Genomic DNA, 16,295 nt, shown 5'->3' with positions numbered 1-16,295 from the left:
TTTGAAACCAGAGGTATTCTATCTCTGAGCTACACCCCCAGCCCTTTTAAATTTCTTTTTATTTTGAAACAGGGTCTTGCTGGGTTGTTGAGAGTCTTGTCAAGTTGCTGAGAGGCTCAGTAAGTTGTTGTGGCTGGTCTTGAGCCTGTATTCCTCTTGTCTCAGCCTCCCAAGTGCTGGGATTTTAGGTGTGTGCCACCATGCCCAGCTTCCCTTTACTAAAATCGTATTGGAACTGGTTTCTATTTATCCCATGATATTGATGCAGAAGCAACATGACATGTTTGCCAGGGCACAGACCCCTCCTTCCTCCTCTAGACAGCTATTTATTTATTTACTTATTTACTTATTTACTTATTTGCGGTACTGGGGATGGAACCCAGGGGCATTCTACCTCAGAGAAACACCCCCAGCCATATTTTTTATTCCCTATTTTGAAACAGGGCCTTACTGAATTGCAAAGGGCCTCACTAACGAAAAAATAAAAGAAAAAGAAGTCCTTGAGGCAGGGAATTTAGCCAGTGTTCAAAAGACAATTAATAATCTTAACTTCCAGCCAGGCGTGGTGACGCACGTTTATAATCCCAGCATTCAGGAGGCGGAGACCAGAAGATCCGGTTCGCAGACCGCCTCAGCTACTTAGTGAGGCCCTTTACAACTCAGTGAGACCATTTCAAAAATTTTAAAAAGACTAAAAAATAGAGCTGGAGATGGAGCTTGGAGATACAATGCCCCTGGGTTCCATCCCCGGTACCGCAAAATAATCATCATCGTCATCATCGTCATCATCATAATCATAGCCAGGCGTGGTGGCGCACGCTTGTAATCCCAGCATTCCGGAAGCTGAGACCGGAGGATCATGGTTCGCAGACAGCCTCAGCTATTTAGTGAGGCCTCTGCAACTTAGTGAGACCCTGTTTCAAAAAATAAATAATAAAAAATAGGGCAGAGGGTGTAGCTTGGAGGAATGCCCCTGGGTTCCATCCCCAGACACGCAAAAATAAATAAGTAAGTAAGTAAATAAATAAATAAATAAATAAATGTAACTTCTACATCAAGTGGTATTTGCACTTGGTGGCACACGCTTGTAATCCTAGCTTTTAGGAGGCTGAGACAGAAGGATAGCAGTTTACAGCCAGCCTCAGCTACTTAGGCCCTTTGCAACTCAGTGAGAGCCCGTTTCAAAATAAAGAATAAAAAATAGGGCTGGGGGTGTAGCTCAGAGGTAGAATGCCCCTGAGTTCCTGGGAAAAATAATATATATACACATATATATGTATATATGTATATGTGTATGTGTATATGTGTGTGTGTGTATATATATATATATATATATATTTTTTTTTTTTTTTTTTTTTTTTTTTGTGGTACTGGGGGTGGAACCCAGAGGCTTTCTACCTCCGGGCTACATTCCCAGACCTATTTTTTTTTTTTTTTTTTGGTGGTACTGGGGTTCCTGGAAGCCCTTCTTCCTCCGGGCTACACTCCCAGACCTTTTTATATTTTTGAAACAGGGTCTCTTACGCCAGCACGGCTGGCTTCGAACCTGCGCGATCCTCCTGTCTCCGCCTCCCAAGCGCGGGGATTACAAGCGTGTGCCACCACGCCTGGCCAGACCTATTTTTTTTATATTCTATTTGGAAACAAGGTCTCACTAAGTTGCTGAGAGCCTCACTAAGTAGCTGCGGCTGGCTTCAAACCTGTGCGATCCCCCTGTCTCAGCCTCCAAGTGCGGGAGGCTAAAATAAAATAAATGTTTTAAAAATTGGTATTTGCAGCCAGGCGTGGTGGTGCATGCTTGTGATCCCCGCGCTTGGGAGGCGGAAACAGGATGATCACACAGGTTCGAAGCCAGCGAGGCCTGTTTCCAAGTAAAAAATATAAAAATAGGTCTGGGAGTGTAGCCCAGAGGTAGAAGGGTTCCATCCTCAGTACCACATAAAAAAAATAATAAAAATAAAAATGGTATTTGCAGCTGGCTAAAGCAGCTTTGTGAGGAGGCCTTTCTCCAAGGCAGGCATCACTGAAGCTTACAGCCCTTCCTCCCTTTGGAGTTGGAACATTCTAGATTTCAGTGATTTCTCCCTTTATAGAGGGGCAAAGACCTTTCTTTGGCTATCTTGCTCTGCACTTGGCTTTCTGCAACTGTTATAGTCAGCCTTTTTACCAAAAGGAGCCAGAGATCCCTCTGAGGGGACAGGTTTTTAGGGAGGTAGGTTTTTTCCCCCAAAGCTATCTCTCTGGTCCCCAGTTTTTTCTCCCAGACCCTATGTATTTTTTTTTCTCCTTTCATCCTTGTTATTGAAAAATGCCAAGCTGGGTGTGGCGGCTCATGCCTGTTATCCCAGTACTCAGTAGGCTCAGACGAGAGGATTGCAGGTTTTAGGTCAGTTTTGGCAACTTAACGAGACCCTTAGCAACTTAGTGAGACTCTGTTTCAAAATAAAAAAAATAAGGCTTAGCTTGGTGATGCATGCTTGTAATCCCAGTACTTGGGAGGCTAGACAGGAGGATCTTAGATTTGCACCAGCCTCAGCTACTTAGTAAGGCCCTTCTTAATTCAGTGAGATTCTGTTTCAAAAATAAAAGAAGAGAAAATAGGACTGGGGGTGTAGCTCAGAGGTAGACTGCTCCTGAGTTCCATCTCTAGTACCTCAAAAATTAAATAAATAGCTGGGCGTGGTGGTGCACACTTGTAATCTCAGCATTTGGGAGGCTGAGACAGGAGAACCGCAGCTCGTGGATAGCCTCAGCTACTTAGTGAGGCCCTTTGCAACTCAGTGAGACCCTGTTTCAAAATAAAGAATAAAAAAAATACAATTTTCAGTGTCACTCAGAGAATGCCCCTGGGTTCTATCCCCAGTACCACAAAAGAAAAACATAAATAAATAAAAAATAGGGCTGGGAATGGAGCTCAAAGGTAAAATATCCATGGGTTCCATCCCTAGTTCCGAAAAAAAAAAAAAAAAAAAAAGCCTTCTTAGCTGGGTATAGTGGCATATGTATTTAATCCCAGTAGTTGGGAGGCTGAGACAGGATCACAGGTTTGAGGCCAGCTTCAGCAATTTAGCAGTACCTTGATTCAAAATATAAAGGGCTAGCCGGGCGTGGTGGCGCACGCTTGTAATCCCAGCATTCGGGAGGCTGAGACTGGAGGATTGCGGTTGGCAGACAGCCTCAGCTAATTAGTGAGGCCCTTCGCAACTCAGTGGGACCCTGTTTCAAAATAAAGAATAAAAAATTGGGCAGGGGGTGTAGCTCAGAGGTCAAATGCCTCTACGTTCCATCCCCAGACTCTAAAAAAAAAAAAAAAAAAAAAAAATATATATATATATATATATATATATATATATATATATAGCTAGGAATATAGCTTGGATGTAGAATGTCTTGGGATCAACCTCTACTAACAACAACAAAGAACCTTCCTAAGGTCTAAGGCAGGATTTTCATCCTTTTCCTGAAAGACTTCAGATTTTATCATAATTACTGGTTTGCTCACATAGACTTTTTTCATGCTTCTGTCAAACATACTTCTTTTTTTTTTTTTAAGGGGAGTAAATGGTTTATTGGAAGCAGCAGGGAATAAGGAGAGATGGCTGAATACCCCAAAGGGGCTGTCGGAACTCTGGGGTCCAGTAGCTGTCTTCAGGTCACTACCCGAGTATAGCCAAGTGCCTTCAATTACAGGCTGCTTTTTTCCAGAGTCCACGCGATCAGCCAGAAAAGAGGTGCTGGTCACCCCTAGGGGTCTGGTCGGCCTTAATGTCCAGCAGAGGCCCTCAGGTCATTACCTGAGAGCAGCCTGGGCCACGTGCTGTCCGTTATACTCCACCTTCTCTCAAGGCTAACTTGACCTGCATGTGCGCACTCGAGAGAAAGAGAGAGAGAGAGAGAGAGAGAAGCTCCCCAAAGGGGAGGGGGTCCCCGAGAGGGAAAAAAACCCTCAAACATATTTCTGTTCAATAAGAAATTTGGATTTTGTTTTTCAAGTTCCCCACTTCATTCCTGCTATAGCCAGTTTGGGTTCTGGTTGGGGAAACACCATGGTACCCACAGATTTAGTTTAACCCTCTAACACTGATTTCAATCCAGTAGGCTCAGGCTGCAACCCAGGGATACAAGAGGGTAAAATTACATGGAGATCAACTCAAATTAATTTATCAGTGAACTTACTGGGGTCTTCAGAGAACCTAATTTTTGTTTTTACTGAGTTAATTTGGTCTTGGAGCCAGACATGGTGGCACATGTCTGTAAGGTGAGATAGGAGGACCACAGGTTCACAGCCAGTATTAGCAACTTAGTTAGACCCTGTTTACAAATGAAATAGGGCTGGGGGTGCAGCTCAGAGATAGAAAGACCCTGGGTTCAATCCCTACTACCAAAAAGAAAATCATGGAAAAAGCAAATAGAATTTTGACAATTCCCGATTCTCTTGTTATTTCATGAAGCAGAAATTTTTGTTGTTGTTGTTGCGGTACTGAGGGTCATCCTCAGTACCAGGGGCATCCCAGGGGCATTCCACCACCAAGCTCTATCCCCATCCCCATTTTTTTTATTCTGTATTTTGAAACAGGGTCTCGCTAAATTGCAGAGGGCCTCACTAAGTAGTAGCTGGGGCTGGCCTAGAACCTACGATCCTCCTAACTCAACCTCCCAAGTACTAGGATTACAAGTGTGCATCACACCTGGCTTAAGGAGGAACGTTTTTGAAGATGTAGTTCTTGCATGATAAGACACTTTGCTTTGGATAAGGCCGGCCATGCTGGATTTTCCTGGTAAGGGGGTATAAAGGGCAATAAAGGGGTAAAAAATAAAGGGGTATAAAGGTGTGCTAGTGGGGGCTGCCAAGGATGACAGAGTTTAAGACTCTGAAAAGTCATATCCAGGGCTCAAAGAAGGATTCTCTAAAGGCTCTGTTTGATCTGCTGTCTGAGCTGCTTGTGTAGATTGTCATGGAAAAGGTCAGCTTGGAGCCCTGAAAGGCACATCCTCCATAGCATCTGATTTGTTCTATGTGTGTGTGTGTGTGTGTGTGTGTGTGTGTGTGTGTGTGCGTGCACGTGCATGCGTGCATGTGTGTGTGTGTGTTTCTAGGGATTGAACCCAGGGAAATTTTACCTCTGAGCTACAGCCCAGCCTGCCTTTCTTTCTTTCTTTCTTTCTTTCTTTCTTTCTTTCTTTCTTTCTTTCTTTCTTTCTTTATTTTTGGTGATACTGGGGTTCCTGGAAACCCTTCTACCTCAGGGCTACACTCCCAGACCTATTTTATATTTTTTTATTTGGAAACAGGGTCTATTAAGCCAGCAAGGCTGGCTTCGAACCTGCGCCATCCTCCTGTCTCTGCCTCCCAAGCGCGGGGATTACAAGTGTGCGCCACCATGCCCAGCTTATTTTTTATTTTGAAACAAGGTCTCACTAAATTAGTGAGGCCCTTGCTAAATTGCTGAGGCTGGCTGAAAACTTGCCATCTCCTGTCTCAGCCTCCCAAGTACTGAGATTACAGGCATATGTCATCACACCCAGCTTCTTCTAACTTTTTTACTGAAATAAACAACATGAACATAGCTTTTTTTTTTTTTTTTTTTTTTTTTGCGGTACTGGGGATGGAACCCAGGGGCATTCGACCTCCGAGCTACACCCCCAGCCCTATTTTTTATTCTTTATTTTGAAACAGGGTCTCACTGAGTTGCAAAGGGCCTCACTAAGTAGCTGAGGCTGTCCACAAACCGCGATCCTCCTGTCTCAGCCTCCCGAACGCTGGGATTACAAGCGTGTGCCACAATGCCTGGCTATTAGTCGTTTATTTTTGAAACAGGTTCTCACTGAGTTGCAAAGGGCCTCACTGAGTAGCTGAGGCTGTCCACGTACCACGATCCTCCTGTCTCAGGCTCCCAAATGCTGAGATTACAAGCGTGCACCACCACGCCCGGCTGAGCATAGCACATTTTACGTGAGTTTTTAAGCTCTAAGTCTTAGTATAGTGTGATAAAAACCTGAACATGAGATATAAGTCCATTTTTCTCTTGTTTACAAAATAGGTCAAACTGAAGTATTATGTTGACGCAAAGTTCCATTTTTAGGCCAAGTTTCTCTATGTCCCAGTTTGTATTGTGACCAAGCAACGTTACAAAAGAGACAAACCGGCGTGGAGGCACAGACTTGTGATCTCAGCATCCGGGAGGATCGCGGTTCGCGGACAGCCTCAGCTATTTAGTGAGGCCCTTTGCAACTCAGTGAGACCCTGTTTTAAAATAAAGAATAAGCCGGGCATGGTGGCTCACACTTGTAATCCCAGCACTTGGGAGGCTGAGACCGGAGGATCGTGGTTCACAGACAGCCTCAGCTACTTAGTGAGACCCTGTTTCACAATAAAAGAATTTTTTAATAAAAGGACAGGAGTTGTAGCTCAGAAGTCAAATGCCCCTGGGTTCCATCCTCAGACCCATGAAAGAAAGAAGAAAGAAGAAGAAAGAAAGAAAGAAAGAAAGAAAGAAAGAAAGAAAGAAAGAAAGAATAAAAATAGGCCTGGGCGTGTAGCTTGGAGGTAGGATGCCCCTGGGTTCTATCCCAAGTACCGAAAAAAAAAAAGGGGGGGGGGGCTGGGTGGTGGTGTAGCTCAGAGGTTGAATGCCCTTGTATTAAATTTCCAGTACCAGGGGGACAAAAGAGAAGGAGAAGGAAGGAAGGAAGGGTAGGCTTATATTTGCAGAGTCTTAGGAAGGAAGGTGAGACATGCGCTGACAAAAGGAAGAGGAGGAAAAAGTAGGTACAAGAAAATGAGCTGAAGGAGACACCATTGCGTGTCTGGAATGTAAGATGTGCTGCTTCATGGAGCTAGGTTCTCTAATGTTTTTAGGTCAGATCTGGATTGCTCCAACACATGTCATGGGAAAACTTTCCTGTCTAACTAGACAAGAAAAACAGCTTAGGATGTCAGTGGATCAGACCTTTTTTGTATATGTGTGGTACTGGAGGTGGAACCAGAGGCTTTCTACCTCCGGGATATACTCCCAGACCTATTTTTTTTATACTTTATTTGGAAACAGAGTCTCACTAAGTAGCTGAGGCTGGCTTCGAACCTGCGCGAGCCTCCTGTCTCAGCCTCCCAAGCGCGGGGATCACAAGCGTGCGCCCCCACGCCCGGCTTGGATCAGACCTTTTAGTGACATCCCCAGAACAGCCTTAGTCCCATCTGACCCAGGGACACAGTACGCTGCCCTGAAGTGTTGTTTGAGAGGCCACTGTGTATCTATGGGCATTCCCATGATACTTTTGTCCAATTTGATTTTTGTTAAAGGGAGCAAGTACCTCTTATATTTGGTGACTTTATAAACAACTAATTTCCTAGGGATGTAGGAGCCTCTGGCGGAGAGCAAGGGGAAACAGGGGTGCAGAGGCTTGTAGAAAACTGCCAATGTAGTCAAAAGGCAAAACTAAACTAGTCATGGTGCCACACCCCTTTAATCTCAGTACTTGGGAGGCTGAGACAGGAGGATCACAGGTTCAAGGACACCCTTGGCAATGTATTGAGATTCTCGGCAACATAATGAGACCTTGTTTCAAAGCAAAAAATAAAATAGGGCTGAGAGTGTAGCTCAGAGGTAGAATTCCCGAGTCTAATCCCCAATATCATAAAAGAAAAAGAGGCAAAGCTAAGAGAAAAGAAAATCACTTAAATTCACAAAAGTGCCTCAGTTTACAGTCCTCTGCTGGCCACTAGGGGAATATGACTAGACAGAGCCGTTGAGTCCTATTGTCCAAGGGGCATTGGGACTTCAACTGAGCCCAGCGGGTTCTTTGTTATTTGTTTGTTTGTTTGTTTGTTTGTTTGTTTGTTTTGGTGTGTGGTACTGAGGATGGAACCCAGGGGCTTTCTACCTCCAGGCCATACTCCCAGACCTATATATATTTTATTTGGAAACAGGGTCTCATTAAGTTACTGATAGCCTCACTAAGTTGCTGAGGCTGGCTTTGAACATGCATGAGCCTCCTATCTCAGCCTCCCACATACTGGAATTACAAACATGCACCACCACACCCGGCTATTCTTTATTTTTTGAAACAGGGTCTCACTGAGTTGCAGAGCCTCACTAAGTAGTAGCTGAGGCTGTCCGTGAACTGATACTGAAAAATTTTTCCCCCACAAACGAAACAAAATGCTCAGCATATGCTTGCACCAGATCAACTAAAACATAATCAATTTGAATGTCACTGGAGTCAAAGCCAGCTCTATTTCTTATTCTTTCTTTTAAAACAGGGTCTCACGGAGTTGCAAAGGGCCTCACTAAATAGTTGATGCTGTCTCAGTCCTCCTGTCTCAGCCTCCCAAATGCTGGGATAACAAGCGTGTGCCACCACGCCCGGCTCTTTCTTTATTTTGAGCCTCACTAAGTAGCTGAGAGTGGTGGCAAACCTTTGATCCTCCTGTCTCAGCCTCCCAGGTCTGGGATTATATACTTGCACCACCACTCTGGGCTTTGTGGGATTTTTGTTGTTGTTGTTTTGTGATACTGAGGATCAAACCCTGGAGCATTCTACCTCTGAGATATACCCCCTATTATATTTTTTATTTTGAAACGGGGAGTTGCTAAGTTGCTGAGAGTCTTACTAAACTGCTGAGGCTGGCCATGAACCTCCAATCCTCCTATCTCAGCCTCCCAAGTACTGGAATTTAAGCTTGTGCCACCACGCCTGTGGCTATGCTGAGTGTTTTGTTCATCTAACTTAAGGGGCTCCTAGTTCTGGGTCTCCATTTACCCAGAGTCTCTTTTCTCTTTTTCAGAGAGCCACCTATCTCAGCGCAGGTTGGCAGGACCAACTGGTGGAGTGTCTGCGGCTGGTGAGAGAGGATGCGGTTTTGCTCAGCTAGTCTGCTGCCTGGCAGGGAGCCCACTTCTGGCAGTTAGAAAGGTCAAGGCAGGGGCAGACGCTTTTCCAGGGGCTCCGCTACCTTCCAGTGACCAGAATCTCAGAGGCTCTGAATAAAAATGCTGGGCTTGTCAGATAGGGTGGGAGTTGTTACATTTGTATTTGAATTTGCTTCAGGAGAGGGTCCTGGACCAGGAAACCCTAAACAGCCCACGCCATCCAAGCAGAGGTCAGTGGCCAGCACCTTCCCTTCCGCCTGCAGGCTGCTGATACACAGGAGGAAATCCTGGAGGGATCCTGTTGGGGTGAGCTGGCGGGGGCGCTTTTAAGGCAACTGCCCGCCCCGTCGTCCATCCCACCTCCCCGCCCCGTGCCTGCCTCTTGGAGCTCATTCTCCAGCTGCCGGAGGCTACAAGGTCTGCTCTGGACACTGTGCCCGCCAAACACCGCCAGCCATGGCGGAGCCCCGGGCCCTCCTCCTGCTCTGTGCCCTGGCCTTCTGCCTCGCAGGCTCCAGCGTCATCAGGGGGCAGAAGGTGAGTGTGAGCTGGCTGTGGGGTTCATGGTCCCCAGGCCGAGCTGGCCAGTGGTGAATGTGGGGAGCGACAGCGGGCAGATGGGGTTCAGGTCTGGCTTCATACGGAGCAGGTGGTGCTTGGCTGGCCTCTGTGCAGGACCAGTTTTCAGGGCTCTTCTGCCATTTCCTCAGTTGAGCTGGGTCTGGGTCACCTGGTGCCGGGGAGCATTGGCCTGCCCTCCTCTGTGGTTAGCCAGCCATGTGATTAGGCAGCCATCCCGGGGTTCCCAGCCATGAACGAGGGGGACACCTGTCCTCCCTGCCCACACTGAGACCCAGGTCTCTGGGCAGCCCTCACCTGGGAATTGGAGGCATGATCATCACGAGCCCTGTGGAACCCACAGGCTGAGAAACTCCAGTGGAGTGTGTGTGCGCTCACCCCAGACTGCCTGAGTTGCTTACCCGTGGTGCTGCTGGGTCATCAGTAGCCAGATGATGTCCTAGGCTCCCAAGCTGCCACAGTCAGTGCCGGAAACAACCCCACGTCCTTACAACCTCTGGGCAGTGTGTCCTGCTCTAGTGAGGAAGCCAAGGCCCGGGGTGACAAGACAGACCATTCCCAGTCCAGAGCCGGGCTCTGGATGAGGGCTGCCGTTCCCCACCCAGCCTTGCTGGAGAGCAGCCTGGAGCTTGGTGTGTGGCTGCAATGGCCCGTGAGGCCTGCCGCTGCCAGGTGGCAATCCTATCTGCAGGTCCCCCAAGGACTCACAGTAGGGAAGGTACTGCTGCTTTGGGAGGAGCCTCGCTCTCTGAGTACGGAGATGGAGTCCCCTGGCCAGGATCAGTTGCCAGGGATGGAACTTCCCCTGTGCGACCAAGGGCATCTTCTTCTTGGGGCTGTCGCCACTGTCCCTGTGATGCTAATGGGCAGGCTGAGGTCCAGAGCAGGGAATGCCTATGCAAAATCCACTGCTAGGGGCCGAGCTCAGGGACCCACCCCCAGCCACGGAGCGCACTTTATCTTGCAGTTCTTCTGGTCCCTCAGGTGGTGGCCAGTAGAGGGGCCTCAGTGGTGTCAGGCTCAGGCCAGGACGGGACGAGCAGAGTGATGGAAGAGCTAAGGGTTGCAGGGCTCTGTGGAGCCTTCTCCCTGCCTCAGTTTCCCCATGTGTACAATCCAGAGGAACTCCCTCAGGTGGTGGCCAGTAGAGGGGCCTCAGTGGTGTCAGGCTCAGGCCAGGACGGGACGAGCAGAGTGATGGAAGAGCTAAGGGTTGCAGGGCTCTGTGGAGCCTTCTCCCTGCCTCAGTTTCCCCATGTGTACAATCCAGAGGAACTCCACAGAGCTTGTCACCTCCTCATGTTCTGGGCAATGAGGACAGAGGTCACTGAGAGACCTCAGGTTAGAGATTTTTTTTCCTTGGTTAGAGGTCTGTAGTTCTAAGCACCCCTGAGCCTGCAATCCTGAGGCTGGGGCTCAGCCAGACTGGTCCAGCAAAGAGGGTGTGGATTCCTTGTGAGTAAGGAAACCGGGGCTCGGATCTCATTCCATGCTCACGGCTACTCGCCCTTCCCGCACCCTGTGTAGCACAAGAGACCCGAGGAGAAGGAACATCCGCTGGGTCACATGGCAGCAAAGGCAAGTCCCGCAGCAGAGGCAGGGCCGGCTTCCTGCCAGTGGGGTCTCTGCCCCTGTCCACCCAGAAGCTTCTACCTACGGGGTCTGGGCCTGAGCCAGAGGGCCTAAACCAGGGTTGGGAGAGAGGTGTTGGCCAAAACCCAGTCCTGTTTCTCCCCGTCGGGTCTGTGATCAGGAGAAGCCGTTTAGAGAGCCCTTCCTCCCTGAGAAGCTTGGATTCTGGGCACTCAGCCCCAGAAAGTCTCCAAGGAGCTCAGTCCCAGCTTGGGGAAATGACTCTACCTTTTCGTCAACAGGTTTGTTTGTTTGCTTATTGTACTGTGGATTAAACCCGGGGTAGTGAAGCCTCTGAGCTATGCTGCCAGCCCTTTTTTATTTTGAAACAGGGTCTCACCAGCTTGCTGAGGGCCTTGCTGAGTTGTTGAAACTTGCCTTGCAGCTGTGATCCTTCCGTCTCGGCCTCCCCAGTGCGGGGATCGTAGGGGTGCCACCATGCCCAGCCCGCCTTGATATCTCATGTCTCCTCGGCTTCCCCCAGCAGCACCTGTGTGGGAAGCAGACATTGCCGCCTCCACTCTGCATGGAGCAGCGGGGGCAGCGTGCCCACTCTGGCTCTGTGGGTCCTGAGGTGGCCCAGGAAGAGGGGAATCTGATTCATCGCCCAGGCTGTGGTCTAGCTCTGCTTGCCCTGCAGTGCAGCAGCAGTATTGCGGCCCCAGCTGAACTGAAGGCCTTGGGTGTGGTCCCTGGAGAGGAGCTGATTTGGCAACTGACTTATTATCGATGTATGTTATATACATAGAGTAGAATATTATTTCACCTTAGAAAATAAGTGAAATCTTGAAATGCAGTACAAAATGGATGAATCTTGAAAACATGCTAAGAGAAATAAGACAAACAAAAATAGACAAATATTGCATGTTCTCACTTATATAAGGCCTCTCCCACAGGCAAATTCATATTGACAGAAAGTAATATGCTACTTCTCAAACCCTGACAAAGCCACAGCTTCCTCCTAGACTCTGGTAGTCTCCTTCACCCAGCGCCGTCTCTGCCCCCTCAGGACATTACTGAGTGAGTGGTACTGAGGATTGCATCTAGGGGCATTCTACCTCCGGGCTACACCCCAGTCCTATTTTACCGTTGTTGTTTGTTTTTGGTTTTTTGCTTTTTTTTTTTTTTTTGTACTGGGGATGGAACCCAGAAGCATTCTACCTCAGGGCTACACCCCTAGCCCTATTTTATAATTTATTTGGAAACAGGGTCTCACTAAGTTGCTGAGAGCCTCACTAAGTAGCTGAAGCTGGCTTCAAACCTGTGTGATCCTCCTATCTCAGCCTCCCAGTGCTGTGATTACAAGCATGCACTACCACTTTTGCAGTACTGGGGCTGGAACCCAGGGGCATTCTACATTTGAGCTATATCCCCAGCCCTATATATTTTTTATTATTATTTTATTTTTTTTGAAACAAGGTCTCACTGAGTTGCAAAGGGCCTCACTAAGTAGTAGCTGAGGGTGGCCGCATGTCTCTGGCTCCCAAGTACTGGGATTACAAGCATGTGTCACCATGACTGGCTTTAAAAACAAAACAAACAAACAAAAAAAAAAAAAAAACAGGGTCTTGCTGAGTTACTGAGGCTGGCCTTGAACCTGCAATCCTCCTGTCTCAGCCTCCCAAGGGCTGAAATGATAAGTGTGTGCCACCACCATGCTCTTCCCCTGAGCCCTCACCTGGGCTTGATCAACGTGCCTCTGAGCACTGGTCCCACCCAAAATGGCAACCATGCTGGCAACTCTGCCCAGCTGGACTGGTGGCCCTGAGGGGAGCCTACTACCTGCCAAACCTCTGTCCTGAGCCAGCAGCTGCCCAGTGTGGAGTTACCCGATTTCTAGTCACTCCCTGACTCAGCAGACGAGCATTCAGGAGCGAGACCACAGGATTCTAGCCCCAAAGCTGGCTGCTGAGGCCGCTCTGAGCAACTTCCCTTTCTGTAGACCACAGAGGCAGGAGCAGAGAAGGCCAAATCACAGTGGCAGAAAGTCCCTGGGCCCTTTGTGCTCCTCAGAACAAAGTGTCAGGGGCACTATTTCTCCTTTTCTCTGGCTGTCAGAAGCCACACATCTGTAATTTGTTCTAGGAAAGGAGTATTCTCAGCTCACCCACTTTAGACCACAGTGTGCTCAGCATTTTCCAAGATGAGAACATCTCAACTTCTCTAGGCCATCCTCAAGCCCCTTCCACCAGGAGTGTAGCTCAGTGGTACTGCACTTACCCAGCATGTGCAATGTCCTGGGGTCAGTCCCCAGCACCACCAAAACCCAAGAACAAACAAACAAAATGCGCCTTTCCTCTGCCCCTCTCACAACATGAGCTTAGATTCCACTGCTTACTGCCATGTATAGCCCATAAAAGTAGCCCCAGCCATAGACTCCCAGGAGCTGTGGAAGACCAGTGAATGGGACAGTAGGGCCATGACCCCTTCATACCTCCTGACCTGGTGTCGGCCGGCCACGGCCCCTCCGCTCTCCGCTCCAGCCACTCCTCCAGCCACATGTGGTCACGTGCTCCTTCCCACTCGCAGCCTTAGCACCCTCCCAGCCAATGTACCTGCAACTCAGGTCCCTGCCCCGGCTCTTTGTGTTCCCTTGGTAGTGGGCATTGCCTGTCATCACCTGGGCCTGGGTTCTTCCCTGTGGTGGAGCCATGGCCAGGCCTGAAGTCAGGGTTTGGGGAGCCCTTCTGCTCCCACACATACACAGGCCCCCACACTGCCGCACGCATGCAGCGCAGCCTCTTGGGTCTGGAGCTCTTAGTCTCTGACCTCAGGGCAGGGAAGAGAGACCTTGAGCTCAGTGGGCAGCAATGTGGGGAGACACTCAGTGCATGGCATGCTGGGAGTAGGACTAGTACCCCGGTGCGTGGCCGAAAGCTGCCCCCCCCGTGCCCACCATTGAGGGCCGAGTGTCATGCTCTTCCAAACAGTATGGGCCCTGTCATATTTTGTATGTATGTATATATGTATGTATGTATGTTGTATGTATGAGTGTATATATGTGTGTATTTATTTGTGGTAGTTGGAATGGAACACGGGGTATTCTACCTCTGAGCTACACCCCCAGCCCTATTTTTTAGTTTTTTTATGTTTAAAACAGGATCTCACTGTTTGCAAAGGGCCTCAGTAAGTAGTAGCTGAGGCTGTCCACAAACCGCAATCCTCCCATCTCTGCCTCCTGAATGCTGGGATTACAAGTGTGCGCCACCACACCTGGCTAGTTTTTTACTTTTTATATTTTTTTGTGGTACTGGGGGTGAAACCTAGGGCTTTCTACCTCCGGGTTATACTCCCAGACTCATTTTATACTTTATTTGGAAACAGGGTCTCACTAAGTTGCTGAGAGCCTCACTAAGTAGCTGAGTCTGGCTTCGAACCTGTGCGATCCTCCTGTCTTAGCCTCCCAAGCGCTGGGATTACAAGTGTGTGCCACACGCCCGGTTTATTGCTTATTTTTAAATAAAAGGCAAAAATGAGTGCTAGGCTGGGCATAGTGACACATGGCTGTAATCACAGCAATGAGGGAGGCTGAGACAGGATAATCACAAGCTCTAGGCCAGCCTGGTCAACTAATCAAGACCCTTTCTCAAAATAAGAAATCAAGCTGGGTGTGGTAGCACATGTCTGTAATCCCAGTACTTGGGAGACTGAGACAAGAGGATTGCAAGTTGGAAGACTGCCTCAGCAAGTGGTGAGACTCTCATCAACCTAGTGAGACCCTTTTTTCAAATAAGAAAATCGGGCTGGGGGTGTAGCTCAAAAGTAGAATGCCTCTGAGTTCAATCCCTAGTACCACACACACACATAAAGAAGTTAGAAATAAAAAGGACCGAGTGAGCCAGGTATGATGATACACACCTGTAATCTCAATACTTAGGAGGCTTAGACAGGAGAATTCATGTTCGAGTACAGCCTCAGCAGTAGTGAGACTCACCAACCTAGCAAGACTCTGTTTCAAAAATAAAAATAAGTGCTGGGCATGGTGGTGCACACTTGTAATCCCTGCGCTTGGGAGGCTGAGACAGGAGGATCGTGCAGGTTCGAAGCCAGCCTCAGCTACTTAGTGAGGCTCTCAGCAACTTCGTGAGACCCTGTTTCCAAATAAAATATAAAATAGGTCTGGGAGTATAGCCCGGAGGTAGAGAGCCTCTGGGTTCCAACCCCAGTACCACCAAAAGATAATAAATAAATAAATAAATAAATAAATAAATAAATAAATAAAATTTTAAAAATAAAAATAAAATAGGGCTAGGGATATAACTCAGAGGTAAAATGCCCCTGGATTCAATCCCCAGTACCACACAAAAAATAAAAATATAATAAGATAGGACAGGAATATAGCTCAGAGACAGAATGTCCCTGGGTTTAATCTCTGATACCAGAGAGAGAGAAAAAAAAAATACCAGGCTATGAGTCTGGGTCCCAGTTCCTGATTCTCACCCTGTCCCCGGGTGACTCTGGACAAGGGCCACCACACCAGGCTTCAGTTTTCATGGGAATGCCTGAGGTGAAACAAAATGGAAAATATTCTCCTCACCTTGGAATGCATACACTCAGGGGCTTCTGGGCTGGGGACACGCTCAGGCCATGGCATTAATAATCATGGCAGCAGCCAGGCGTGGCGGTGGACACCTGTGATTCTAGTAGTTGGAAGGCTAAGAGGATTACAGGTTCAAGGACAGCCTCAGCAATCCAGTAAGACCCTATTTCAAAATTTAAAAAATAAATAAATAAATAAATAAATAAATAAATAAATAAATAAGGCCGGGCATGGTGGCGCACCCTTGTAATCTCCACGCTTGGGAGGCTGAGACAGGAGGATCGCAGAGGTTCGAAGCCAGCCTCAGCTACTTAGTGAGGCTCTCAGCAACTTAGTGAGACCCTGTTTCCAAATAAAATAGAAAATGGGTCTGGGAGTATAGCCCGGAGGTAGAGAGCCTCTGGATTCCACCCCCAATACTACAAAAATTAAATAAATACATAAATAAATATTTAAAAAAATTAAAAGGGCTGGGGTGGAGCTCAGAGGGAGAATGCTCCTGGGTTCAATCTTCATCACCAGAAAAAAGCGATCATTCCAGGGAAGTTTCTGGGCCTTCTCTGTCTTCTCTGCATTCCCACTGAGTAGAAAGGAAACCGAAGCCTGGGGGTGTGCTGGGCCTTGCTGCAGTCAGCACCGATCCAGGACTGGGCACAGGTTCCAGGCCCTTCACT

The 16,295-nt window shown here is 48.0% G+C and overlaps 1 protein-coding gene across 2 annotated transcripts in view; it reads left to right on the top strand.

Annotated features, from left to right (window-relative positions):
• Positions 1-9,326: 9,326 nt before the first annotated feature.
• Positions 9,327-16,295, top strand: part of STAB1 (stabilin 1) — a gene marked incomplete at both ends in the record, with an annotated part of 34,215 nt that continues 27,246 nt past the window's right edge. For both annotated transcript variants that reach the window (XM_080715905.1, XM_080715904.1), the window contains one exon: positions 9,327-9,407. In XM_080715905.1, the coding sequence (XP_080572031.1) occupies positions 9,327-9,407 (81 nt within the window). The remainder of the gene's footprint in view (positions 9,408-16,295) is intronic.

Source organism: Muscardinus avellanarius (genome assembly GCF_963383645.1).
Source record: "Muscardinus avellanarius genome assembly, chromosome: 18".
Taxonomy (NCBI): domain Eukaryota; kingdom Metazoa; phylum Chordata; class Mammalia; order Rodentia; family Gliridae; genus Muscardinus; species Muscardinus avellanarius.
Note: the sequence above shows the minus strand (reverse complement) of the source record. Positions and strands in the feature narration are given on the sequence as shown.